Source organism: Pleurodeles waltl, chromosome 7, assembly GCF_031143425.1.
Source record: "Pleurodeles waltl isolate 20211129_DDA chromosome 7, aPleWal1.hap1.20221129, whole genome shotgun sequence".
In the NCBI taxonomy this organism is placed as follows: domain Eukaryota; kingdom Metazoa; phylum Chordata; class Amphibia; order Caudata; family Salamandridae; genus Pleurodeles; species Pleurodeles waltl.
Window position 1 is genome coordinate 1,131,637,244 of NC_090446.1, and position 27,088 is coordinate 1,131,664,331.

Consider the following 27,088-nt stretch of genomic DNA (forward strand, 5'->3'; position numbering starts at 1 on the left):
CTCTGTATGGAATTAATTTTCAACATCACAAAAGCTATAATGTAAAGTCGGTGACGCTGTAACAGTCCATAAAATGCTGTGGCACTGTCTCATCACATTAGCAACACAGCTAAAGCTAGCTGTAGCCAGACTTAAAAAAAATTCAGAGCCTACAATTTTCCTGATAGTCTCTTCTTCAGGTTATCCTAGCATATGAGCAACATGCTTTCATACATATGCCTCAACACAGACGTGATCACACCTTGCTTATGCACTTGTGAGGTTCAAATCTTGATAGTCCTGATGTTGGACTGTATGTGTTGGCTCCTAATAAAGTTTCTTTTGTGCAACAGTGACTTTTCTAGCCAATTCCCTTTCCAATTCTATTTGGCAGCTGAGTCCTTTCATTTCCCGGGTTAATGAAGTTACTGGATTTTTGGATCAGTCTTCTAACCAGAGCCCCAATCTGGAGGAGAATTTTGTGTACCATAAGGTTTAACTCCTCCCTTTGTGATGGTCACTGTGGGATGCAGCCTGTCAACTTGACAGTCATGAAGTTCATGTTTACTCGTCCCCCAAATCCCCTTTGTTCTAGATTGGGGGTCTCCAACCTTTTCTGCTATAAGATTTAATTGAGTTCAATTAAAATCATCCTGAGCTAGCTCAATCGTTATTTCAGACAAGATTACATTGGTGGCCACTATATGCAGAATTACCAGCAGTAATCTCAAAAAGGTATTGCCCTTTTAGAATGCCTTTACATGGGTAATACATAGCAGCTGTAACTCCCTTGGCACAAAGATCTAGTAATGAATAGCCTGATCAACATCATTTTTCATTCAAATAACTGCTTTAAATAAAATTTGGAAATTGAACCATTTAGTTCCAAATATTAGCTTGTAAAATCTGAAATACATGTTTGTCAGGAATGCACTTGTCAGTTAAATATTAATTCAGTCAAGCAAAAGCTCCAAATTAAACTGGGTTGCAAACCAGAGAGCTGCTTACAGGTTGTGGAGCCTCCTAGATGCACTTAATCTGGCCATTGATAAATACCTTGTATGAGCTCTTTCTACCCTTTAAGGGTTGGAATCTTTCCCATTGTCAACTAGTGGGTGTGCAGGAACCATGTATTGGGGTCAAGAGGCAGGTAGTGAAGTGTGGCCCAGTTTTGCTACTTCTGTATCCCAGAACCATGTTGTAGTAGGCTGGCTCTGAATGTACTATACCAAAGTAAGGTATAGTGTGCACAGGGTCCTGTGGATCTCCAGAGGCTAAAGTAGATAATACTAATGCTGTGTTTTTGTTTGTGCTTTGTTTTTGTTTTTTGTGGTTAAGCAGTTAGGCTTCTCAGAGGGTAGTGCGAAGCATTTGTTGTACACAGTCAAATGAGGCACACACTCAATGACTAACTCCAAGACAATGTTTTATGTATCAAAAAATATACTTTGTTACTTTAGGTCTAGAACAAAAAGTATCTTTGAAGGGAAGTACAGTTTCAAGAATGTATCACTAAAGTATCAAATGCACTTTGTTTAGAATTCACAGGTAAAACAGTTTACAAGTAAATACTTTTCAATCTCAAAAGTACAGTGCAATTTCTCATAGAAAGCAATGCAGTCCGAGGGGAGGAAAAGTAAAACAATTTGCAGGTAAGTACTTGAGTTACGATCCCAACCGTCAGGAGTTAAGGTGTCCACAGGGCAAAGTTTAGGAAGACATTGAGTGCAACACTGGGCTGGCTGGTTGCAGAGGTCAAAATTGGTGTTGGGTGCCCAATGGAATCCTATGGAGACTGGGGGCGCTTAGAAAGAAATGGCTTGCTGGTAAGTACCTGTGATTTCAGTGCACAAACCTAGAGGGATTCAGAGCAACATTGGGGGGGGGGGGGGCACAGGTCGGCAGCAAACACACATCCTCAGCAGCACAGGGTCAGCCGGGTGCAGGGTGCACACACAGGGTCAGCCGGGTGCAGGGTGCACACACAGGGTCAGCCGGGTGCAGGGTGCACACACAGGGTCAGGTGCCTCATCCTTCAATAAGGGGTGGTGTCACGAAGATGCTGCAGGCTTGGTGCAGGAAGTTGGCTGAAGAGAACCAACAACTGGACAGGTAAGTAGAGAGCCCACTGGATGTTGCTGGACTGTCTGTGTCGTTACCCCCCCACCCCCCCATCAGGGACGGGGGGCTGCAGGGGTACCTTTAGGTGTTGGGAAATCTTTACTAAATCTAGTTGCAGGCGGGGGGCCTCTGGATTTAGGCTGCAGGCATTGTCATGTTGTTCAGGAGGAGTCAGCCCAGGGTGGACTCTAGGTTGGAATCGCCTGGTGACACTCTGGACCAGTGGGCCACCTGGATATGGGCTGAGTTTCTGGTGCAGAGTGGACAGGGCTCACAGATCTGAGGTGGTTCTGGAGTCCTTCTTAGAGGCTTCTTTGTGGACAGGTCCGCTGTCTTAAGGAGATCTTGGTCCTTGGGTAGGCACAGTCCTCTGGGGGCTTGTAAAGGTCGTTGGTCCTGCAGGACTAATCGTCCCCTTGTAGCAGGAGTTTTGAAGCTGCAGACAGGCCGGTAGGGCTGGGGCCAAGTCAGATGTCATCTGGAGTCTTCTCCAGTTACAGCTTGTGGAGGTTACCAGTGGTGGGTGGCACACAGTGGGAGGGGAAGGTGGGTGGAAATTAAGGAAAATTAATAATATTAAAAAAACAAAAACTTAAATGTAGTCGCTGGTTCTGTCAGCAGCAGGCAGCATAGGCTCCCAGCCTACCCTGCGGCCACTCGGGATGCTGCACACATCAGCATTAGGATTGGCTGCGAGTGCCCAGCAAGGGCTCTCCCAGGCAGACTGGGAGCCTGTGCCTGCTCTCTCCAGCCCGGCAGGACAGTGCCGGGCTGGAGAGCATAGCATGTGTGTTTAGCCGGCCCGAGACAGCTGATTACACATGCATGCTGAAGGGAGTGCACAGTGCACTCCCCTCACTGCTCATCACCCCATGCCTCGCCCCTTTAACAATGCAAGGAGGATAAACTTAATTTATTATCCTTTCATTGTTAAATGATATGCAGCAGTTGCTGCTGGTTAGGGGGCGGGGATGGTTGTGGTGGTGTGACGCTCCTTCTCCATAGAGGAGGAGCTGCCACTGGTCTTCAGTGCTGGTGCAGCTCTTCAGTCCTTTGAGGTTGCCAGGAATCTGAAGAGCAAGGTTACAGGGGTGGCTCTAAATTCTTGATTTAGGGGAATTACTGAGGGCAGTAGCCAATGGGTACTGTCCCTGAGGGTGGCTACATCCTTCCTATGCCCCTCCATTTGGGGAGGGATTTTACATTCCTAACCCTGTTAGCTAATATCCTCGCGGTGGTCCTCTGTCCGTACTGTGGCCTCCATAATTGCAATGTCTTTATTGTCTCATCCGTGTGTGTGTGTGTGTGGGGTGTGTGTGTGTGGGGGGTGTGTGGGGTGTGTGTGTGGGGGGGGGGGGGTGTGTGTGTGTGGGGGGGGGGGGGGTGTGTGTGTGTGGGGGGGGGGGGGGGTGTGTGTGTGTGTGGGGGGGGGGGTGTGTGTGTGTGGGGGGGGGGTGTGTGTGTGTGTGGGGGGGGGGTGTGTGTGTGTGTGGGGGGGGGTGTGTGTGTGTGTGGGGGGGGGGGTGTGTGTGTGTGGGGGGGGGTGTGTGTGGGGGGGGTGTGTGTGTGTGGGGGGGGTGTGTGTGTGGGGGGGGTGTGTGTGTGTGTGTGTGGGGGGGGGGGGTGTGTGTGTGGGGGGGGGGCAGGGGTTTTTTTTTTGGTTTTTTTTGTTTTTTTTCCCCTCCTTTCTCCCTTGCTCTCTATCGGGGCTGGGGCTGTCTTCTCACTACAACCTTGAACACCTCCTATAGCATGGAGGCAGATCCCACTGTCCCCTGATTTTCCTGAAAGTAAGTCTCTGTGCCCTTCCTAAGCCTCCCCTTGATTCCCTTGTCCTGGAGGTACCATGGGTCAGGTCTTCTAGTACAAAGTCAGACGGGTCCATTCAGCAGGACCTCGACTGAGGAGAATGCCTCTTGCATAGTATTGCCGCTCTGAATTTGCTGCATAACAATATGGTGTAGGTGGGAGAAATGTGGGGCCAAGAAGTATGTGCACTCTCTGCTGTGGGTTGTGTTCTCTCCAAATGTCTCAGACCCAGCGCTGCCACAGGGCTGCAGCACTTCCGTTTCCCTCATGTGACAGCCCCACTAATTCTCATCTGTGGCTCCATATCAGTATTCATGTGTCTTCCCTTTATAAAGTCCCTGTTGGCATCTCTAGTATGAGAGCACTAATGTCCAGCAATGTAGTAGTATGCAATCGCGGCAGTATATAAACTGATCAAATACTTAGAATAAAGCGTTCCCATGTTCCTGACATGGCATGTCCCTGAGGGATCCCAATGTGGCTCTATGTGTTGCAGGATAAATGGTACTGATTTCCTGAGGAGGAAAACGGCACCTCGGGGTATCAGTAGTATATCCTGAGTGCACCACTAGTGTGTAACTGAATCAGTCGAGAGCCTAGTAATAATTACCATGGAGATGTTTCTTGAAGCAATACCAGGTCATGGGCTAATCTGTGCAGGTATTGCAATACTAGTGTGGACTTGATTTTGCTTCCCAGGCCATTTACGTTCTGTGACCATGTGGTCGATTCTCACTGCCCAGGAACAACCATTCATAATCTGGTGAGTAGAGGTGTCATTTCTTACCGCTACCACCCCCCGCCCCCCCCCCCCCCCCCCCCCCCCCCCCACACACACACACACACACACACACACACACACACACAGGATAGACATGATTTGTTTCACCCCTGCTCTAGCTTGTCCTTCCCCCTGTCTATGATGCCCTTAGGTGCATGCGTGCTGAGAAATTTCCATCTCCACTCCCTCACCCTGCTCTGTAGGCTCAACTGCACACCACCCCAACTTGCAGAGTGCCTGTCATGCTAACTGTGCCCTAGTATTAAATAGGGTTGGCTGGCACCATCGGAACAGACTGAACTAGTACACCTTAGATGCTGCATCCTTTTGGTGCATGGTCATTGTCTTTCTTACTCATTGAACGCTGGGGGAACCCCTGCATGAGTCACGTTATCCTGCTCCCATAAATGGTCACATAGCACCAGAGTGATGGTTTTCTGGGTTGCAGTCACGTCCCATTTGCTTGCCATAGTCTCACGGTTCCGAGCCTTGTGGTCTAGCTGTGCACCATCAATCTTCCCCACGGATCCGATCACTCTTGCTCAATCTGGGCCCAATCTACTGCCCATTCCTCCCTGTGTTCTGGTTGTGACTCTAGTTGACAACCATTTTTTGCCTCTTTTGCATGCAAATGCCAGAAGTGTGCCAGCCCTCCAGCCATTCCTATGTCTCTTCAGGAGTAGGGAAGAGCCATGTTTTGCCCTCCACCACAACATGCAGCTTACCTGGGTACAGCATCATGTCTTTCAGTTCTTTGGCGCGTAGTGCTGGTCTGACTAATTCAAAGCTGTTGCTGGTGCTGTATCTGTAGGGTGAAATCTGGAAAGAAGCGGATGGTGTTCAAGCATCAGGTCGTTGTGGGAGTAGGTTGCCTGCAGAATGGCCATCTGTCTCGATAGTTAAATATTGTGGCTTTTATTGTCGCCGGGGAGACTTGGTTTTGGTGGTGGTACAAGTGCCCTATGGGCTTATTCAATTTAAAAGAACTTAGATAGGCATTTGGGATGGAGGGTATTGAGTAGAAGATGTTCAAGAAATAGGTCAACACGGGGCGCTTTAGCCCCCTCTGACCCCGACCATCCTGAAGCTGCTGCAGGCCCTTCCTTCTTAGTAGTCCAGCCTGGCTGCCATGTTGGACCAGTTCCTCCAGTTTCTTGAACTTGGATTGTAGCAGATGTATGTGATCTGGCCTCGTTACTTTTTTTTTTTTCTGCCCTAAGGTGGTAACCTCTACAGTCACTGCATCCAGCTTTGGGGTCAATTGTGCTCTTTAGGTCACTGATGGCTGTCATTATTGTGCTGAGGGAGGTCTCTGCTACATCCGTACAACTCCTGCCCTGCCACTGCCAGGATCAGTTTGGGTGATGGTATTTGTCCATCTTGTTACTGTGGGTGGCTGCTGATTGCTTCGTCTCCACCATATCTGCTCGGGTGTCCCCACAAAGAGCATTCCTGGCAGTGTATTTATTGGCCTACTGGCTATCTGGGGGTGACAAGTATATCAGTAGTCACTCACCTCTTGATCTCCTTCTTTCTGCCTCACTCGGGGCCTCTGGACACAGTCCGCTGTCTGCACCCACCCCACAGCGAGTTTGCGTTGCACCTCAGTGCCTTTACTTGTGCCTGGACTGTGGCTCAGAAGCAGTTTAGCTGCTGGGGTAGTGGAGTGGGGGAGGGGGGCAGGATGTGTATGGAGTCAGGCTCCAGCCTGTTTATATCTCAATACGGGGGGGGGGGGGGTCTGTATGCAGAGTGCTTCCCAGTCAGTGTTTTCAGACCCCAGACCCCCAAGTGCAGGCCATGTCCCTGGCAGCAGTCCTTGGCACAGTTTCTATCCACAGTAGGCTCAGACAGGGGCTCATTGTTGATTTCACCCACAATATGTAGATTTCCAGCTTCCTCCTCACCATGTATCTTCCCCCTCAAGCGGCAGAATTGCAGGACGGCAGCGCTTATATCATCCAGTTGCAGAATACAGCATGCATAAATCAACCCGTAGAAGCTGGAAGTAGGGGTGTAGGCAGCACTGCAGCAGCCTTGGTCTCACCACTGAAGCACTGTGTGTCTTAGAAATATAATTATGAATGGGGATGCTGAACATGTAAAATAATACAACACCACTATGGATGTCATTTATTTGGGGCTGGGGTCCCCCTGGCTTGCCCCTTGAATCTCTGGCACTGCCATTGCGACCCTTCACCTCAGTGGCGGAGAAATCGGTGCCAAAAACAAGGGGGCGGCTCCCCATTACTTATGTTTTGCTTTCTATTCGAATAGAGAATATTTTGTAGTGCGCGAGATCATGTGAAATTGAGGCCCAGGTTTACTATTCTTCGGTGCAGCACCGCCCTGCATCAAAGTTGATGCGCTGCTTTTGGGGGGGGGGGGGGGGGGGGGTGCCATATCTAAGATATGGTGCATTTTTGTCCCTCCCTGTGTGCTGGTGCACTTTTGGTATCAACGTACACACCCTCTTGCCATAGTGCAAGGGTGCGAATTCTTTGAAGCACTGGTTTTGTTCTGGAAGGGGGTCCCCATCCAGTACAAAAATTATTATGCTTTTCCCACTTTGTATATGTGCTGTACAGTGCAGCTCACATGCAAAGTTAGAAAAACTAGGCACAATTAAAACATTTTTACTCCTTACACCTGCCTTGGAGATGAACAATTTTGGCACCAATTCCTGCCTACCAATATTTGTAGATGGGGATTTATGTCAAAGCCCATGGGTGGCTGCATTGTGAGAATGCCCAGGCAACACCCCCTTATGGCAAAAAGTAACACCAAGCAGCGCATAGTGCAACTTTGCATTATTCTGGGACACTATCCAGGGCACATACTGATTTGCATTGGATAGTTGATCCCACACTAACTGGCGCCAAGTTGATGCAAACTTGCCACAAAGCAGAAGTATGCCTTGCTGGAGTGTCATGAAGTATGAATGAGTGAGATTAACATTGATGGCACGTGAGTAAGAATGAGTGTAAGGTGTGAAAGAGTATGGCAGAGTGAGTGAATGTGAGCCTTGCTATAGTCCCTCACATACTGAAAGTAATTATGGCCTTGGAGACAAAGGAAAAAATACTGGTACTGGCATACTTGCAACACTTCTTGGCATGAGACACCTGTGACAAAGTACTGGCATACTGGGGGTAATTCTTGGCATAAAGGGCACTAATGGTAAAGTACTGGCGCTGGCATACTTATTAATTATTGGCATATAGGGTGCATGTGGGGGAAAATACTGGCATGTTTTGAGGAAATTCTTGGCATGTGGACACCAGTGGCAAAATATTGTTAATAGCACAATGTCGGTAGTTGTTGGCATAAAGGTGGGGACAACCTTGCATATAGGAGTCTGGGACCCAGGACCCTAGTACTGGTCCTGACGTGCTGAAGTAATTTTTAACACAAAGGTTATCTATGGTACATCAATGGCATAAATTACTCAATTCTGACACTGTCAAGTGTGTGAATTTATTTATATATATCTCACACACAATGCAGGTGCTAGCACACTGGAGGTAGTTTTTGACCTATTGGGCACCAATACCACATTTTGCCCCAAAAAAAAACCTGGGTCAACTCCTTGGTAACTTTGGGTTTGGCACGCCATGAAAAGATTTGAAAAATTGAGTACCCTTTCAGTGCCTATGACTTCAGCAAATATATGTGAAACTTGTGGTTTGAAATGCACTTTCACCCCATTTATTTTATTTTTAATCTGGAAGAAACCTAGAAGAGGTCTGGTTTACTTGCTCAGGGTCAAAGGTCATATGCAGCCTCTTTCTGTAAAGTCATTGGGTTATATGGTGTCACTTCTGCTGCCCCTGGGACTTTGGTGACTCGACACCCATGACCACCAGGCCACCTCTGGGTGGTATATTTCTACTGGCTTGAACCCAGCTTGCCTGAAGTGGGACAATCCTACTCCCTGCCCTAAATAACCTTCCCCATGATATCACCACCTTTGTGGTGAGGTCCATCAGTTAACATTAGTTCGAATATTTATCCTCCTTATAGGAGCCCATTAGTCATTACATTGACACTGCAATACTAAACATTTTGTTGATTCATTTGAAAAACGGGTGGAGAGCTTTTAAAAGACGAGGGCACTAGCCCATCTTTTTTTTTTTTTTTTTCCATGTGCAACACCATGTAGAGGCATGTTCCTTCTGGTGTCGGGCCTAAAGTGTGGTCAGAATACCAGCTTTTTGTCCTGGCTAAGATGTGGAACAATGGAGATGGCCTCTACTCCAGCTTCCTGCATATGGAGTGTACTCTAGTCCTGCTTCTGAACTCTTGTAAAGTTGGTGAGCCTTCTGACCTTTGACACTTAATCTAATTTTGTTTTGTTAAACAATAGTAACCACCTTCTGATAGCCTCGTATTCCTTAGGGGTTTGGGGAGACGAGGAGGAAGCCTGTTGCAATAAAATACAATCGCAGAAACCCTGTGGAGAATAGAATGGGTCGATATGCCCCTAGGATAATGCAGCATCCTACTAGCCCCTTGAAGGGTTTGGTAAGTCTGGTTGAAACTGTAAAGATGGTCTTATGCCTCTGAGTAGGAGGAACTTTGAGAACCCAGAGAAGAGGATTCATGTGAAGGTTGGGGGCAAATACTACAAGGTAAGGCGGTCCTGCCTAGGCCCTCTGTAGGAGAGAACCATTTGGTATCTTCCCAGAACCTGTAAGAAAATAATTTGCCGTGTCCTACGTTCTTTTTGGAGGGAGATTCTTCAGCTGGTAGCCACTGCCACAGTGAAGGTGACACTTCATCCCTTGTGCCATACAGTTTAGCTGCACATCGACCACAAACTGAGCATGGTGGTTTTAAGTGTATTATAAATTGAACCTAGTTGCCCATTCCTTTAATCTGTGCGTTTACCATCACTAAGGTCCTGCAATCTGGGTGCCATCAAGTGTGATACGTAACCTGTTCAGAATGCTATTCAAGGGTGTTTTTGTCCACAAGGGTGGCTCCTCCGCTATGGTGGTGGAGCGTCGCACCCTCCCTCCACCGCCAGCAGCTGCAAAACCCTTTTACAGTAAACAATAAACTGAGGTTTTTTAAATACTATAAAAGGGGTGGGGCCACAGGCACGACTGGGGTGGAGGGGCGCACTGCACTCCCTCTCAGTGCGCATTTGTTTGGCCACCCGTCTTGGGCCGACGAAATGCATATCTGCACTGTGCTGCCTCAGCCCGGCACTGTGTTGCTGGGCTGGGGAGAGCAGGCACCAGCTCTAAGTCTGCTCAGAGCAGGGCAGGCCGGGAGCCTGTACCTGCAATGCAAGACAAAATGGATGGAGCAGTGCAGCGCAGATTTTTTTTTTTGTTCTTTTTTTTTTTTTTTTTTCTGCTGCCCCTTTTCTTTCTCTCTTCCTGCTGCCCCTTTTCTTTCTCTCTCCCTGCTGCCCCTTTTCTTTTTCCTGTCCCTTTTATTTCTCTCTCTCTGCTGCCCTTTTCTTTCTCTCTCTCTCTGCTGCCCTTTTCTCTCTAACTCTCTCTAACGAACTAAGGTGCATTTTGGTCAAGGCCTAACATGGCAGCAGTTTAGAGGTATCTTTTCTGTACAACTGTAGAGGGCAGTTTGGAGGTGGCTTGGGCTTATCTTGCCACTTTCAGCAGTTGTGTGGGTTGAGAGGGGCTGTTGGTTATGCATCCTATGATCATGATTTCTTTTTGCTTTCAGGTGCAGTCACTACCTGGGCTGGTCAGTGCTTCTGCAAGTCGGACCCCCCAGTTCTGAAGACCATGTGGCTCCTGAGGTCCCCTATGAGTGAAGAGGATCACTGGAAGTCCACCCGGTGAGATGCCACCCTCCCTCTGTGTGCGTCTGTCTGCATCTTGGGCTCACATAGGCTATGTCTGCCTGTATTCTGCCGCCCCGCCCCCAAACCACCCCTTGCTTCTCATGTCCGTTCTGCACAATGTGCACAAAAGGTGGTGGGGTGGGGTGGTTCTGAGCCACACATTCATAGAATTCCAGTGCACATCCTGTCTTCTATCTTCGTGGGGTTGGACGTGTAAGCTGGGCAACCTGCTCAAACCACCCTCATCATTCTGCAAAACATTCTCTTACTTTTTTTTTATTTTTTTTTATTTAATTGCAGGGTTGGAGAGGACGTCTTCCATCCCGTAGCTAAAAGCTGGATCTGTGACTCCGATTTGGATGAACACCAATAAATCCTTTTGAAAATGTAATTGTTTTTTTTTTTTTTTTTTTGGCGACATAAAATTAATGCTAATAAATGTCAGTTTGCCATGGTCTGAAGAGTCATGCCTGCTTTGAAATGGGAATTGCAATGCACGGCATTGTATGGCGTATGCCTGATCTACAGTTCTAGGCTTCTGCCACCACAAAGGTATTAACTGCTTCATGTAATCACGTGGCTGTCCCCTCCATCACCTCCAGGGGTCTCATTTAAGGATCTTCTGGCAGCAAACTACTACCGCCTATGATTAACTCGATTCTTTGGACTGATTCACCTCTGCTGTACCTTGGCTGATTTCACAACGCACTACTTTCCCAGGGGGTGTGGATGACTAGGTCAATGCCATTGTAGAGGTATAAGGCGCTACACACATCTATTCCAAAGGAGGTTCATGTTTTGATGTAGAGGTATCAATACCTTAAGCATGTGAAAAGTCTAGATAATACTCCGGAGTCTGACACTCGGGTCAGAACCGAAGTATTAATAAGCATGATGCCCAGAAACCAGTCCCTGCAGGCAAGCCCCAACCTACAATTACATGAGTTGTCGCATCAATAAGCTGTAGCAGTAGATGGCTCTGAAGAAGCACTCAAACTTTCCAATGAGTCGGCTCCTGGGCTAAAGCCTCTGGAGAGGAGTCTTTAAATCAGGAGTCTTAAGAATTTCAGCAGTACTTGATCACAGCAACAGGCTACTTTGATTTCTAAGTGGTGTGTTTCGGCACAGTGGCTTTGGTGGAGGGATGCGAGGTTCCAGTTTAGTCTTTATTTTGACATTGCTTTCATGTGTTTTTGGTTCCAAGGGCCTCCCAATCAGATTTGTGCTCTACAACTGTTGTCTGGCTCCTAAATGCAGCGTTCTCTGAATAAGTCTGAACGTGGCTTCCTTCTCTACCCTGTATTATAGTAACATATTTAACTCCGCTTGGCACTCTCCCTAGACTGCACCCTCCTAACCAAAATTGACTTTTGTACCCAGCTGATCTCATCTTCTGGCTGGCTGGTTTTCTGACACTGCTGCCTTAATGCAAGAGGACCGAAGCCAAGGAAGTCAGCTGGAAAAATCTAAGGCAGATTACATGAGGGGTCCAAACCCTCAGCAGACTTCCATTAAGATCAGGTTCAGTAGCCAGTGGAGAGGGCATAGAATATCCGTTTACCATGGTTGAGGTTGAACTCTTTGGCAAGGTTGCCTCTGCTAATGTCGGGGTAAGGGTAAAGCAAGGTGCTGGGTTTCTTAGGCAATGGCTGGATTGCTCCAGGCTTGGTGCTAGTACCAGAAGCCTTTATGGCTTGAACAAAGTGATCTATGTTGACCACAGAACAAGCTGCACATCATGAGAATGGTCACACGCTAGATGGAATATTGTCTAATGCCCCTAGAATATTGTTCATGTCGCGTAGGTTTTTCACTTTAGTATACCCTTTTTATCTAGTAGCTGTCACCCAGCGAGTAATAAACTAGGGAGGAGAAACTGGAAGAATATCTTTTAAAGTTCTGACCAAAATGTTAGAAAGTATGCCTCTTAAATTCTCGGAGGATGTAGATCAGGGAGAAGTGTCACTTGCAGCATGTTTAGGTGAGGCTGCTAATATGGTTGCCCCTGTCAGGGAAGCCAAAGTGAGAAGGTCTACCCCCTCCATAGCCTTAGCTTAATGAACTGTTTAAAACTCTTAGAGGCCTGCTGCCCCAAGAGCATATCTGGAGGGAAAAAAAAACCTTGAAGATTGCCAAAAACAGGTATTTAAGAGGACAAATAAGGGAATCTAAGCTAGTTATTAATCAGGCGAAGTTTCTGTATTGTTTTCAGAAGATAAAAGCTACTGCATCCTATAGAGAGCTCTTTAAGCTGGTGCAGCAACTCTACCCTGCCGTCAGCTGGCGAATTAGAGGATTTGCAAGTTTTCTGCGATTAACAGACTACCTTTTTCCAGAGTAAAATTACTGACATTTATGATGGATTGGAGTCTTAAATGTGTGGGGGGGGAAAAAAAAAAAATCCTAGCCCTTATAGGACTAAACGTCTGGAATTATTGGCGCCTTTGAGTTGTGGACATAGATGAAGTTACTTGCTGTATGACCACCAATTAACATTGATAAAATGGAACAATGTATTCTCAACTCAGTCAGGTTCACCCCTGGACTAATGTGGTCCGGCGGGGCACTGTAGCAGGTCTTCCCATGAACTTGATGAACAAAGTTAAGGAAGGTTGTTTTCTACAATATTGGAAGGTAGCTATTAGGCCTCTTTTTAAAGAAACCTGACTTAGTTTTTACAGTCCTTGTGATCTATCCTATGATTTCACTACTTCCACTGCTGGGTAAGCTATTGGAATTACCACCTGATGAGGGTTGCGGAGGAGCAGGGGTGGCTGCAGAATTCAGTTTGTGTTCCGTAAATATCCTGGTATCTAAACTGGTTGTGTTTGCCACTGTCTACATCAGAAGGCTAGTAGATGAAGGTCAAGGCGTGGCTTTGGTTCTTCTTGACCTGTCTGGCCTATGTTACCATCTCAAACATAGGTTTGATATTACAGAAAAGCCGCCAGTCTTGCTGTCCTCCTTCCTTACTGTACTTCAAGTACAGCTAAACCAGTTCCACCCAGATGTCTTTTTCCTACCTTGTTGGGTGCCGCAAGGCTCCTCCTTGAGCCCAACACTTTTTAAATCTGTATGTGTCCCCTCCTTGTGGCCATCATTCAGGCTAGAGAAAAGATCATATGCAGATGATACCAAAATAATTGTATCTATTCCTAGGAATGTGAGTGATACTGCACATAATTTCTCCCAATGAATGTCAGCTGCGGCTGCTTGGATCTAATATAACTTCCTTAAGCTCAATGGGGAAAAACAGAGGTGCTGCTTTTGGCACACAAACCTCAAACTGGAGTGGCAGCTGGTGGCTAGATCCCCCCCCTAGGTGCTCCTCTGACTCCAGTTGAGAAGGCCAAAAACCTTGGTTACCCTGGTCATTGAACTTTCTGCAGTCAGGTGAATCATACAGCAGCAACTTGCTTCTGGCTTATCAGGAAGGTAAGGAAAATAGTTTCTATTTCTTTGCATACTGTTGTGGCTATAGAATGCAGTAGCCTTAGTCCTGTCTAGACTAAAGTACTGTAACTTTTTTCACCCGGAGTCTGTCTACACTTGTGGGTTTTGGGAACAAAGGCCAAGAAGAGGCTGGTAAAGGAGTAGTCGGGAAACATGGTTGGCTGGGAGGATGGTCTACCCCATAGGGAGCCACTAAATCCTGAACCAGGAATTAGCAATATGCTAGTGGTTCCATTAGTGCATAGATATTTTCTGCTGTTACTGGGCCATGAAGTGCTCTAGCAGGAAACTGAGATTAGAAAAGCCCAGTATGGGTTGGACCATCTGATCTATTGGACAGAGATGCACAGAGACAGTGTGACTCTGTAGCTGTCCTGGTTGCCAGGTGAGTGGTAAGACCGGAGGGAGAAATAAGGCATAGTTGGTGCCTCTACCAGTTGTAGGTGTTCCACTGAGTGGGTTAGAGTAGACATTGATCCATTCAACCCTCACCCCTTTAGTCAGGCAACCAGTATATCCTGGTTGTGCTGGATCATACCACCAGGTACCCTGAAGATGTACCTCCGAGGAATGGGACTGCACAAGCTGTAGTGAGAGCTCTTGGGGAATTTTTCTAGTCCAATTTCCAAAGACTGTAATTTCTGACTGGGGCACCAACTTCATCTCTTCTTACATAAGAGATGTGGGAGCAATCTGGTTTGACATACTGCTACTGCACAGCAGATCACCCACAAACCAATGGTTTGTTGGAACAATTTAGCTCTGAAGAGCATGACCTGAATTCTCCCAGAGAACCTCCAGAAGGAAGTGAGATCTTCTCCTGCCATGTTTGTTTGACAACCAAGAGATTCCGCAGAAGGGGTTATGGGGGTCAGTCCCTCTGAGCATCTGTATGGACACCTGAGGTGGTGTCCACTTGTCTTGGTCAGAAGGGTGGGAAGAAACCCCGGTCTCAACAAACGGTATAGTATGGACAGTTACTGGCCTCAGGAAGTTGATGGTGCAGTACAAGAGTTGGGTAAAGGAAAACCTTCAGGCAAGCCAAGAGCCGAAGAAGGAATGTTATGACCAGAAAGCAATGCTGACTAGGTATCATGCAGGACAGGAGGAGTTGGTGCTAAATCCTTTGTCCCAGGGCTATGGGGGGGAAATGGTGTGGGTCATACAAGGTGGTTCAGAAGGTTTCGGAGGCTAATTAGTTTGTGGGCATAGGTGCCACAAGGGAACCCAAGAGGGTGTTTCATGTGAAAAGGGTGAAGTCCTACTTTCAGCGATTACAGAGTGAATGTCATGGCCATGGTATGGCTATGGCAAAGGAAGCTGTGTAAGTGTGGAGACTGGCCACTCACCTGAAAAGCACATCTGCAGGGGCGATGGTATGCGCCCCCCCCCCCCCCGACCTCCTGGAACACCTTGTGGTACTTCCTGGTGGACACAGAAACCCCAGCAGGTGTCCCAAAAGGAAAGAGTGAGTGGAAGAGAGAGACAAAACACTACCACGTCTTGCTGGTCCAGCCAGGCACCCTGTATCTTTGGGGTGGGGGGTGGGGGGGGGGGGGGAAGGCAGGGGGAAGGTCATTGTTGACAGTGATAGAGTTGGTGCACTCAGATTCCTTGAAACTGAATCTTTCTGATATGGGTGCGGTAGGACACCGGGATGCTCCAGCACTTTTCTTGGATAACAACTGTTGGCACAATTACTAACACTGCATAAATAAAAACCCAAACGGAGTACCATAACAATAGGTACTGTGACACTAGGGCTGCCTTCACAGAGATTCACTGTTGTGCACTACAATTGGAACTGCGTTGCACTTTTCATGCACAAGAAAGACAAACCAGGGCATTAATTATCACAACTTTCCTGCATTCATAGGGTTAAACTAAAAGGAACACAAACCAAGAAATACAAATGTCCACTCCGGGTTCAAACAGTTAGGGTGGCACAGTTTGGTTTGATTTCTGTGTGTCTGTCTCTGTGTCTGAGGAAAAACCCTTCAAGAAGCAAATTCCTCAAACCTGAAACACAGGCATGAATGACACAATTTAAATCCAAGAGTTATGCTATTCGAGAAAGAAAAGTCACGTAAATGCTCTTTTAAAATTGCACTATCACTTTTTGTAGTACTTGAGCTCAAGCAGATTTCCTGAAGCACATTTAGGCAAGTAACTACAATAATAATTTAGAATGTTCAGAAATGCATTTGTCTCCAAGATAAGCACTCTGCCAAAATACAAGGTCTGAAATACACCAGCTGTTCTTGGAAAGCTTGGCGCTCAAAGAACAAACTCCGGGGATAATACTAGTCACTTAGCTGCAGTCTTTTCTGGAATGCCTAATGTCAGCTGGTACAGGAACGAAGAAAAGAATTGCCTCAAAAGTCCTGAATACGAGGATGACAGCAGGGGCTTGACTGCCAAATCAGATGCTGAGATCAGGAAGCAAAACACAACAAAGCCAAGCAGGGAGGCATGCTTCACTCTATGTATAGCCAGTCAGGAAAGCAGTTGAGTTTCCACATGTGGATGAGTCACAACACCAATTAGAAGCCCATGTCTACACCTGCCTACATTAGCAAACAAGCATTGGTAAAACCAATTGTGTAACACAGCACACTGTTTACATGAAGGTTTAACCAAGAACAGAGATCCGATTTAACCCTAATCCCTGGGAATGCTGACAGATAACACAGGAGGCACCTTGGGGGTTTCCGGATAGTCCTCCCCACCAAGGACCCTCTCAAAGGGTGGGGCTTGGAAGGGTGCAGGAGAGTATTATTATTTTTTGGTGGAAGACTTGGCACATTAAGTGTGGACGTGGGTTCCCAGGAATTGTCCTCAGGCCCATAGCCTTTCCAAGCCAATAAATAGTGTAGAACACCATGGACGCACCTGGAGTCAAGAATTTTGGCCACTTCAAATTCCCATTGCCCGTGTACTTTTACCGGGGGAGGTGGTGGGGCATCGCTGGTATCAGGGGAATAGGGACGGAGTAACGACACATGAAACATGGGGTGTACCTTGAAATAATCTGGCAGTGTCAGTTCTACCACAGGATTGATGATTTTGGCAATAGGAAAGGGGCCTAAAAATTGGGGGTTTAATTTTCTGGATCCTGCAAGATGGAGATTTTTTGATGAGCCACGCCTGATCTCCTATCTGATAAGAGGGAGCAGGTCTCCTTCTTTTGTCTGCTTGTTTTTTTAATTTTATTTTTTTACTTGAGCTTGGTAGTTTTAAATGGTGTTGTACTGGTTTTTGAATCTCCTGTAACTATTTATGGTGTTTCTGTATTGATGGGACTCTTGTGGATGTTTGGGACCCAGTTATAGGTAGCATTCTTGAATGCAGACCAAACAGTAAAATGCGGATACTCCTGTAGCCATGTGGACACTGTTATTAGATACAAATTCAACAAGAGGTAAAGCCTTATCCCACTCAGTAGACCATGTGTCAATGTAACATCTCAGGATTTGCTCCAGCGATTGGTTGGCACTTTCCGTCTGCCCACCCGTTTGTGGATGATATGCAGAGGACAAGTGGACGTCCATACCGACAGAGGAACAGAAGCTACGCCAAAACTGTGATATAAATTGGAGGCCACGATTGGAAACAATTGGGGTGGGCAACCCATGAAGCCATACAATGTGTTGGACAAACAAATCGGAGAGCTTGGAAGCTGTAGGGAGGCATTTTAATGGACCAAAATGAGCATTTTAGTTAGGTAATCTACAACCACACATATGATAGTCTGTCCATTGGAAGCTGGGAGATCAGAAATAAAATCCATACTTATGGGATGCCATGGGGCACACGGAATTGGCATGGGAAGTAATCTTGTGGCTGAAGTATGTGGGGTTTTAGCCTGAACACAGGTGGAACAAGTCTGGACAACCAAAACCATCTTTGACCGAGATCTAACCTCTTTTTCCTCACCCGGGTGACCTGCGATGACAGAATCATGTCCCCAATGTAACACTGTAATCCTTTGGTAGGGATGTACAATTGATCTGCATGGTATAGTAAACCCTCTTTTTCATACACATCAGTTGAACGGGGAACCTTGTGTTGGGCTACCTGTATTTTATCAAGGAACTCTTGGGAAGTGCACACAGCCATGATTTTTTTTTTTCTGTGGGTATAATCCTTCTGACCTGTTCTAGCGCAACAGAGGAGAAACCCATCCTAGACAATGTGTCTGCCTTTTGTTGTGTAGTACCAGACCTATAGGTGGTTACGAAGTCAAACTCGTTAAAGAATAGAAGCCAGCGTAATTGATGAAGTGTCAGGGCCTTGGCCTCTTAAAAAAGCTGTAAATTACAGTGATCTGTGTAAATAGTTACAATGTGTCTAGCTCCTAGTAGGTGGTGACGCCATTCCTGGAAGGCAAGCTTGATGGCTAGAAATTCCTGCTCCGCCACTGTGTAATTTTGCTCTGCGGGTAGCAATTTCTTTGCGAAGTAAGGTACTGGATGGAAATGGCCAGACACAGGATCTCGTTGGGACAAGACACCACCCACTGCCATTTGGGAAGCGTCTGCTTCCACGAAAAAATGGCTGAGCCGGGTTGGGATGTTGGAGAATGGGTGCTTCAGTGAATGTTTTTAAGATGTTGGAAGGCTTTCTCAGCTTCTGCTTCCCAGAGGAACTTAACCCCCTTCCGTAGGAGACGAGTTATGGGAGATACCATGGTAGAAAAGTGTGGTATAAATCTCTGATAAAAATTTGCGGAGCCCAAAAGCTGTTGTACTTCCTTGATGGATCTTGGGGGCTACCCAATCCAGGATGGTGTGTACCTTGGACCTATCCATGGAAATTCCATCGGGAATGATCACGTATCCCAGGAGTTCTACAGTTGTAGCGTGAAAAACACCTTTTTCCAGCTTGGCGAAGAGATGATGCTCACGAAGCTGTTGTAAAACCGCTCTTACATGCCCTATATGTTCCTCAGTGGAAGACAAATAGCTCAAAATGTCGTCTATATATACCACTACACAGATATCCAGAAACTCCTGCAGCACTTCATTGATGAAGAATTGAAATGCTGAAGGAGCGTTACATAACCCGAAGGGCATCACTGTGTACTTGAATCAGAATTTAGTTCGGAACGCAGTCTTCCATTCATCCCCCTTCATCACTTGGATCAAGTGGTAGGCACCCCGGAGTTAGAGCTTAGTACAAATGGTCAACTGACGTACCTGATCTAAAAGTACCGGGATCAATGGAAGAGGATACAGTTTTTTTTTTTTTTTTTTTTTAAATGGTCACTTTGTTCACTGTGCGATAATCTATACAGGCGCGCAGCTCGCGATTCTTCTTGGGCACAAAGAACGAAGACACTGGTGACATTGAATGACCAATTAAACCCTTAGCCAATAGATCATCCAAGTAGTCTCTCAGGTATTATTTTCAGGCTCAGAAAGAGCATACACCCTACTACATGGTAGCATTGCCCCTGGAATCAGGCCTATACAACAATCGTACAACCTATGTGGCGGCAGCTGGGTGGCCTTCTGTTCACTAAAGACATCATGGAAGTTTTTATACGGTGCAGGAATGGCGAGTTTGTCATCCGGCTTGATAGCCATACTATGTGTGGACCCACAATGCAAGGGTGTTGCTAGTAATGGTTTGTCTTGGTAACCAGAGTGCCAGCAATGTTTAGAGTCTAATGTCACTTTCCTTGCTGCCCAGTCAATTTTGGGATTGTATAACTGAAGCCAGGGTATCCTCAAAATGGCTCCAAATACTGGGGTATCTATCCAGTCAAACTGAATTTGTTCTGTATGGTTGTTTGCACAAAGCATGGACAAGGGTGTTGTTTGATAAACGATAAGCCCGGAGGACAATTCTGAGCCATCCATGGCTCTGACTGGTTCACGCACGTCTTTTCTGACAGTCGTAATATTTAGGGTTTTAGCCAAACCTAAGTCAACCAATATGGGAATGACCTTACGAACCTGAGGGGATAACACTAATGTCACAATAAGAGTTAGATGTCGAGGTACTGGACTGGTGGTATTAGCCAGAAGATGTGAGACCAAATTGAAAGAAGCGCTCGATAAAATGGTCTCCGAAGTTATCGAGCCAGTTAGTTTTTCGCCTGGTCGGGAAGAGAGAATTCAGGCCCTGTTACCGCTCCGATGGCTTTCTTTGGAGCAGTAGGCTTGTTAGGACATTCCCGAGCAAAATGCCCTGCCTTACTGCAGTATAAACACAGTTTCAATTTTTTCCTACGTTCTTTCTCTTCCTTAGATAGTGGACCCCGCACACTGCCAGTTTGCATGGGCTCCGGTGTATCATGAGTGGGAATGGTGGACTCCTTTTTCTCAGTTTTGAGCACCACTAAGCATGTGTCACTCCAGAATTTTTCTCCCTTACGTTCACTCAAGCGGTGATCCAATCCTACCACCAGGTCAATGAACTCTGAGAGGTTCCACAATTTGGGCTAGAACATCCTTGAGATCGTCCCAAAGGCCACGATAGAAGAGGGAGGTCCTCTTCTCCTCAGGCCACTCAGTCTCTGCCACCAACCGATTGAAAGAGGTGATATAGGACAGTAGATCCTTGTTTCCCTGGTGCAAATTCAGCAACTCATTGTCACTGGCTTGCACGAAGAGGTGTTTGGCAAACAGTTTCTGCAAGGCTTCCTTGAACCGGTTGAAATCATACAGTATAAGGTCATTGCGCTCCACCAGCAGAATAGACCAATTAGCTACATTGCCTCCCAAATAAGAGCTAATAAAAGCTACCTTTGCAGCATCATTGGGGAATGCAGCTGCCCGACACAAAAACTGTAGCTGGCACTGGTTAAGAAAAATGTTGAACTTGGCTCTAGCTCCAAAAAAACCTTTCTGGAGGAGCTAAGGGTACAGGGGTTGGTGTTGTGACCATTACCTGCATGGGTTGTGTGGTGGAAGTCATTGGGCCTGAATTGGGTCTAGGAACATGATTAGATGTGTCAAACCGAGGGCCCTGTAGTACTGGAGCTTTGTTTTAGTTGACTCCTCCCCAGGGGGGGTCTTGTGGTTTATATCGCTGTAGTTCAGTGTGCAACTCCAGATTCTCTTGCTTTAAGGAAATAATTTCCTTCTGTAATCCTGCTAGGGCCCTAGTTAAATCTAATAAAGCTGGAGCATCCTGAGCAGCTGGTTAAAGCCTGTGCTAAAACTTTGAAAGTACCCATTGAGGAATCCATCGCCCAGGCAGCCCTGTATGTTGTGGCTTGGATTTATGTCGAGATGGGCCACTTGCCTGAAAAGCAGGATGTCTACAGGGGCGATGGTATGCACCCGACCTACTGGAACACCTCTCGGCACTTCCTGGTGCACACAGAAACCACAGCAGGTGTCCCAAAAGGAAAGGGGGAGTGGAAGAGAAAGAGACAAAACACTGCCATGTCTTGCCGGTCCAGCCAGGCACCCTGTATCTTCGGGGGGCAGGTTGTTGTTGACAGAGTGATAGTAGAGTTAGTGCACTCAACTTCCTTGAAACTGAATCTCTCGTTCTGATATGGGCACAGGAGCGGTAGAAGAACACCGGGATGCTTCAGCACTTTTCTTGGATAACTGTTGGCACAATTACTAACACTGCATAACTAAAAACCCAAACTCAGTACCATAACGATAAGTACTGTGACACAGGGTCTGGTTTCACAGAGATTCACTGTTACACACTACAATTAGAACTGTGGTTGCACTTATCATGCACAAGAAAGACAAACAAGGGCATTAATTATATCACATATAACTTTCCTGCATGCATAGGGTTAAACTAAAAGGAACACAAACAATCAAAGAAATACTAATGTCCACTCTGGGTTCAAACAGTTAGGGTAGCACAGTTTGGTTTGATTTCACTGTGTGTGAAAAACCCTTCAAAAAGCAAATTCCTCAAACCTAAAACACAGGCATGAATGACACAATTTAAATCCAAGAGTTCTGCTATTAGAGAGAGAAAAGTCACGTAAATGCTCTTTTAAAATTGCACTGTCACTTTTTGTAGTACTTGAGTTCAAGCAGATTTCCTGAAGCACATTTAGGCAAGTAAATACAATGTGTAGAGCTGTTAAGACTGTTTGCCCACCTCTTCCCCCAGTCTCCAAGGTCGACACCTGTCTGTGTGCATGACCCTCTGGTGACAGTCTGTTAGTGAAGGGTAGGATGTACAGAAAGTCTGACTGGTTTCAGGGATGCTTTAAGGTGGAAGTTACCAAAGTGTTGGACATGGAGGTCATTGTGAGATCTCATAGTCTGTGGTCTGGTCCTGCAGTTCTAGTACCTAAAGTGTATTGACTCGAGGGTCTATGTGGACTACCAAGCCCTCAATGAGTTAACCAAAACAGATGCCCATCCAATTCCAAGAGCAGATAAGTTTGTGGATCAGTAAGGTGTTACAAAGTACTTGAGCACCTTGGATCTGACCTGTGCATATTGGCAGATCACTTAAGCACCAAATGCCAAGAAGACCGCAATTTCTACACCAAAGGGGCCAGTTCAATGTGATGCCCCTTCCAACCCTTTGGGCTGAAGAATGCTTCTTTTACTGTTCAGTGCCATGTTCTTGCAGGGGTGGAAGAGTTCTGCGTGGCTTACTTGCAGGATAATTTCGGCAGGTCATTAGGTAAAACTGACCAAGGCAACAGGATATCCAGATGAGGCAGTCTTTAGTCTATCTTTTGGGTATGAGTTGGGAAAGAGGAATATTTGCCCCATGGATGCAAATATTCAGTCTGTGGAGTAGTAAGTGCCTACCACCCAGACTGAACTGAGGGCCTTTTTTTTTTAGAACTCGCTGGGTATTAAAGGACCTTTGTAGCAAATTAGGGAAGTATAGTTTCCCCATTGACCACCAACAAGCAGCCCAGGAAAGTTATATGGAGTGAGTGTCAAAGTGTTTGAGGAAGTAAGGAAGGCACTATGTACTACACCATTATGCCAACTGATGCCTCTGACAAAGGAGTTAGAGCTGTGTTAGTGCAACTGAAGGACCAAGGTAAAAGGGAGTTCAATAGCCTTTCTTAGGTGGCGATTAATACTCGGAGCAGAAGTGCATGGCTATTGAGAAAGTGTGCTTTGCCATAGTTTGGGCCTTGTGCAAGTTCTACTCTTATTTGTTTGGCACACAGTCTGTGGTGCAAATGAATCATAAGCCACCTAAATGGTTGCTAGCTATGCAGGGAGAAAATCCCAAGTTAAGATGGTTTATTTCTGTGCAAAGGTTAGACGTAGTGGATCCTGGAGCCGGACTCAGTCACTGGAATGCTAATGGACTTTCCCACTGGTTTTACTGATGTAATCACCCAGCTTTGACAGGCTAGAACCTGGTTTGGGATGGTTTGCTCTGGAAGGAGGGTATCTTGAGACATAGGTACTTTGCATGGTAAGATGTACACCCCTGCCCTGAGTGCCCAGCTATACTGCTGTCTGGATCCATAATGCTGTTTTTGGGTTGTTTTTTTTGTTCTTGGTAGGAAAATGGGATCATGTTCCATGATGTAGACCTGGCTTACGGATTGTGATCTTGTTGGGCTGGGAGGGGCTTCCAAGTGCTTCCTTCATAGTGGTGAAAGGCTACTGACTTTACCAGGAGTTAAGTAGCATGAGTGCAGTGGTAGCAGCAGCAGCATCCGGTGTTGTTGTTAGGAGTGAACAGTGCTTTTTTTATCCTGTCATTTCAGGGTTGCGTACAGGCTCACTTGTTCAAAGTCCTGCTGCTGTGTGCTCAGCTCACCCTTTGGCCTACGTTGGGGTGTTGTAAAGTGCTGCACCTGTGTTGTGTGTATGTGTGCCTGGGAAGGGTGCAATACAGGGATATTGCAGTACTGCGCAGCATGTTTATATTAAATTCATTTGGTTGGGTGTATGTGTGCCTGTAAGTGGAACAATACACAATGGATACACTGCTATGCAGTGTGTGTAAATTAAATGTATGTGCTGGGTATGTGTGTGCCTGTGAATGGCACAATACATGGTAAACTGATTTCCATTTTAGGAGACCCAGAGCTGCATGGTGAAACATGGAGAGGAGGCAGAGGAAATTCCCAGACTGATTTGTGCATTGTTGCAAGCTGGGTGGGACACTGTTGAGTGTAGAGGCGGGCTGCCCCTGTACACTTCAGATGGTGGTCCTTGATTCAGAGAGGTCCCAAAGAAAGGGCCTGGTCACATCTGAAGAAGGGGATTGGGCTGATAAGAGAATCCTCCTAAAGAGCAGGGCTGAGGCTCTGGGTTAAACTTTAGATACATGTCACTATGACTGACCTCCTGGTGTGAAATCTAGTCACGCCCATGACCTCTGTTGGTGGGCCATCTGCTTTAGAGTTGCTCCTCCTGTGGCAGACTGCTTTCAAGAAAAAGGCAGAGGAATGGGCACTAACAGGCCCCCAACATAAACTTCCAAGACTGATCCTAAATCACATATGGTGTATGGAAAAGGAATGTAAGGAGGGGAGCTTGAGATCCCAACAATTGTCCTCTATCAAGAAACCAGTCTGGCAGTGCCAAGAGAAGCTCTGCAAGATTTATGCCTGTGACCTGGACTGGGACCAGTTCCTGCAAGCCTCCATGCTGTTTGAGGGATACCACCCAGGGCATCAAGGACTACCACCACCTTGCGAACACCAGTGTGCCCTGCGAGAAAGACGAGAGGGTTGGTGGGAGCAAGGGCCATTGGGGAATTCTATTGAATGAATTCCCTGTACAAAGTGAGAGGAAATGGCTGCTGCACTGATCAGGTTGTTGCCAGTGTGCAAGATAAAGGCTGTTACCCCTGTATGCCTGGAAAGGGCTGCTGTGCTGATTGAGTTAGGGCCCTTGTGCAGTAAGGTTTCTGCAAACCCTCCATGCCAGGAGGGACCACCAGAATGGGAGCTGTAACCAGTGCTATGCTGATTCGGTCAGAGCTTGTATACAGTGAAGGATTGGCACCCTATATGCCAGGAGTGGCTGATGTGCCGATTGGGTTGGTGCCAGTTTACAGTGGAGCTATAGTGGCCTAGTATACTAGATGGGGTGCCCCGGGACTACCAAGAAGTGTTGCCCTGGAACTGTAGTGACCTGAAATGCCACTGTAGGAGTGAGGCCTTTGTGACAACCACTGTGCACCTACACTGGGATGAGGGATCTGCATCAGGAACTTCACATCATATTCCACCCCACATGGGACGGCCCAATGACTTGCCCTGTAAGGAGAAGCCTCCAATTACTCCAGAGGTGTGACCATGTGTGAGGACCTTTGGGTTTGTTGAGTGCAGCCTGCCTGGGCTGCATGCATTGAACTTGCCTGAACCAGGTGCTGCAGAGCCCCCAGAGGGGGGGTGCGCTAAGGAACTCTGGACATTTGATCCTGCAGGCATAGATAAGACTGAATTTGGGCCCTGGAGGCCATGGGGGATGGGGAAACCTGCTTGTTAGTGCTTTGGCATGCTTCTGGTTTTACAATTGAGTTGGAGTGCACTCTTGAGACACTGACTGCTAGTGAGGCTTACTCTGGATGTTATCTTTGGCAGATGGGGGGAACAAAAATACTATTGTTAGAGTGAGGAGGGTGTGGGACATGGGAAACTGCCTACGAAACACTAGTGCCCAGACCTCAGGAGACTGAAAGTTTTTTGTGAATGTTGTATTGCAACAATAAAATAAAATACGTTTTTCATAATGGTGAGTTTGTGGCTGGGCAATAATGTATTGCTGCTGCTGTGCAGATGGCAAGTTATGAGCCTGTGTTCACCCCCTGTATCTATCTTCCACTGTCTCCTGAGGGAGCTGTGGACTATGCTATTCCTGAGTTGAGTGCTGATAGGGTACTTGGCCCAGTTGCTCCGGATCCATAGCGGGTATGGCCTCGAGACAACTGGAGTAAATGGATTCAACTCCGACATGTGGGCCCAGTAGCCACTGCTTGTCTCATGGCCCTGGCTGTCCCTAATGCCTTGTCCAATTTTTTGTATTTTTCTCTTGTTTTAATTCTCAATTATTCCTTCTAAATTGGTGCAGGAAAGTCACTCTTTTTGGCATGGTTACCCCCACTTTTGCCTGTTGTCAGTGTGCTTAGACTGTTTTCACTGGGATCCTGCTAATCAGGACCCCAGTGATTGTGCTCTCTCTTCTAAATTTGGTTGCCTTGGCACCTTTGTACACCACACAATTGGCATACTGTTATACCCCTATAAGTCCCTAGTATATGGTACTTATGTACCCAGGGTATTGGTTCATGGGCTGCAGCATGTATTATGCCACCCATGGGAGCCTGTGCAAACTGTGCAGGCCTGAAGCAATTTTAGCTATGTACTGGCCATAGGTCACCACCTATGGTTCTGCTACATAACGGTAACTCTGAACCTAGGCATGCTTGGTATTAAACATGTCAGAATCATACCCCATGCATGGTCCCATGCACTCTAGGGGCTCCTTAGAGGACCCCCCAGTATTCCTCCTTCCAGTCTTTCTGGGTCTGAAAGTAACCCACGCTGCTGCAGCCTGTCAGACAGGATTCTTCCCTACTGCTGCATGACCAGCTCAAGCAGGGGAAGTCCGAACAAAGGATTTCCTGTGAGAGGGGTGCAACCTCCTCTTCCTTGGAAATAGGTGTTACAGGGCTGGGGAGGGGTAGACTCCCTACGCCACTGGCTTGCTTTGAAGGGCACTTTTTGTGCACTTCTTGCATAATATGGTTTGCACCAGTCCATTGGCCCCCTGTCTCTGCTCTGGTGCGAAACTACACAAAGGAAAGGGGAGTGGCCACTTCCCTGTCCTGCACCACCCCTGGGGTGGTGCCCAGAGCTCTTACAGTTGGCCACTTGATTCTGCTATCTTGAAACCAAGATTGGCAGAGGCCCCTGGGAGCATCTGAGTGGTCAAGATAGGCAGGTGATGTCAATGACCCACCCCTCAACCCCTGATAGGTGGTCACCTTGCAAAGTGATCAAGGGCCAGATGTTCAAAACATTTTGCACGTCCCAAACAGCGAATTTCGCTGTTTGCGACGTGCAAAATGCACATCGCGATGCCCAATCCCCGTTTTGCGAGCGGGTAACCTGGTTACCGACTCGCAAAACGGGACTGCGAGTCGCAATTAGGAAAATGTGTTCCCCTTCCTAATTGCGAGTTGCAGCCCGATGCTGTATT

The 27,088-nt window shown here is 46.9% G+C and overlaps 1 protein-coding gene across 1 annotated transcript in view; it reads left to right on the plus strand.

Moving 5' to 3' along the window:
• LOC138247370 (avidin-like) overlaps positions 1-10,939 on the plus strand; it is a 44,539-nt gene extending 33,600 nt beyond the window's left edge. The window contains exons 3-4 of the mRNA XM_069202029.1: positions 10,388-10,502; positions 10,809-10,939. Of these exons, the coding sequence (XP_069058130.1) occupies positions 10,388-10,502; positions 10,809-10,881 (188 nt within the window). The 3' untranslated portion in view covers positions 10,882-10,939. The remainder of the gene's footprint in view (positions 1-10,387; positions 10,503-10,808) is intronic.
• Positions 10,940-27,088: the final 16,149 nt, after the last annotated feature.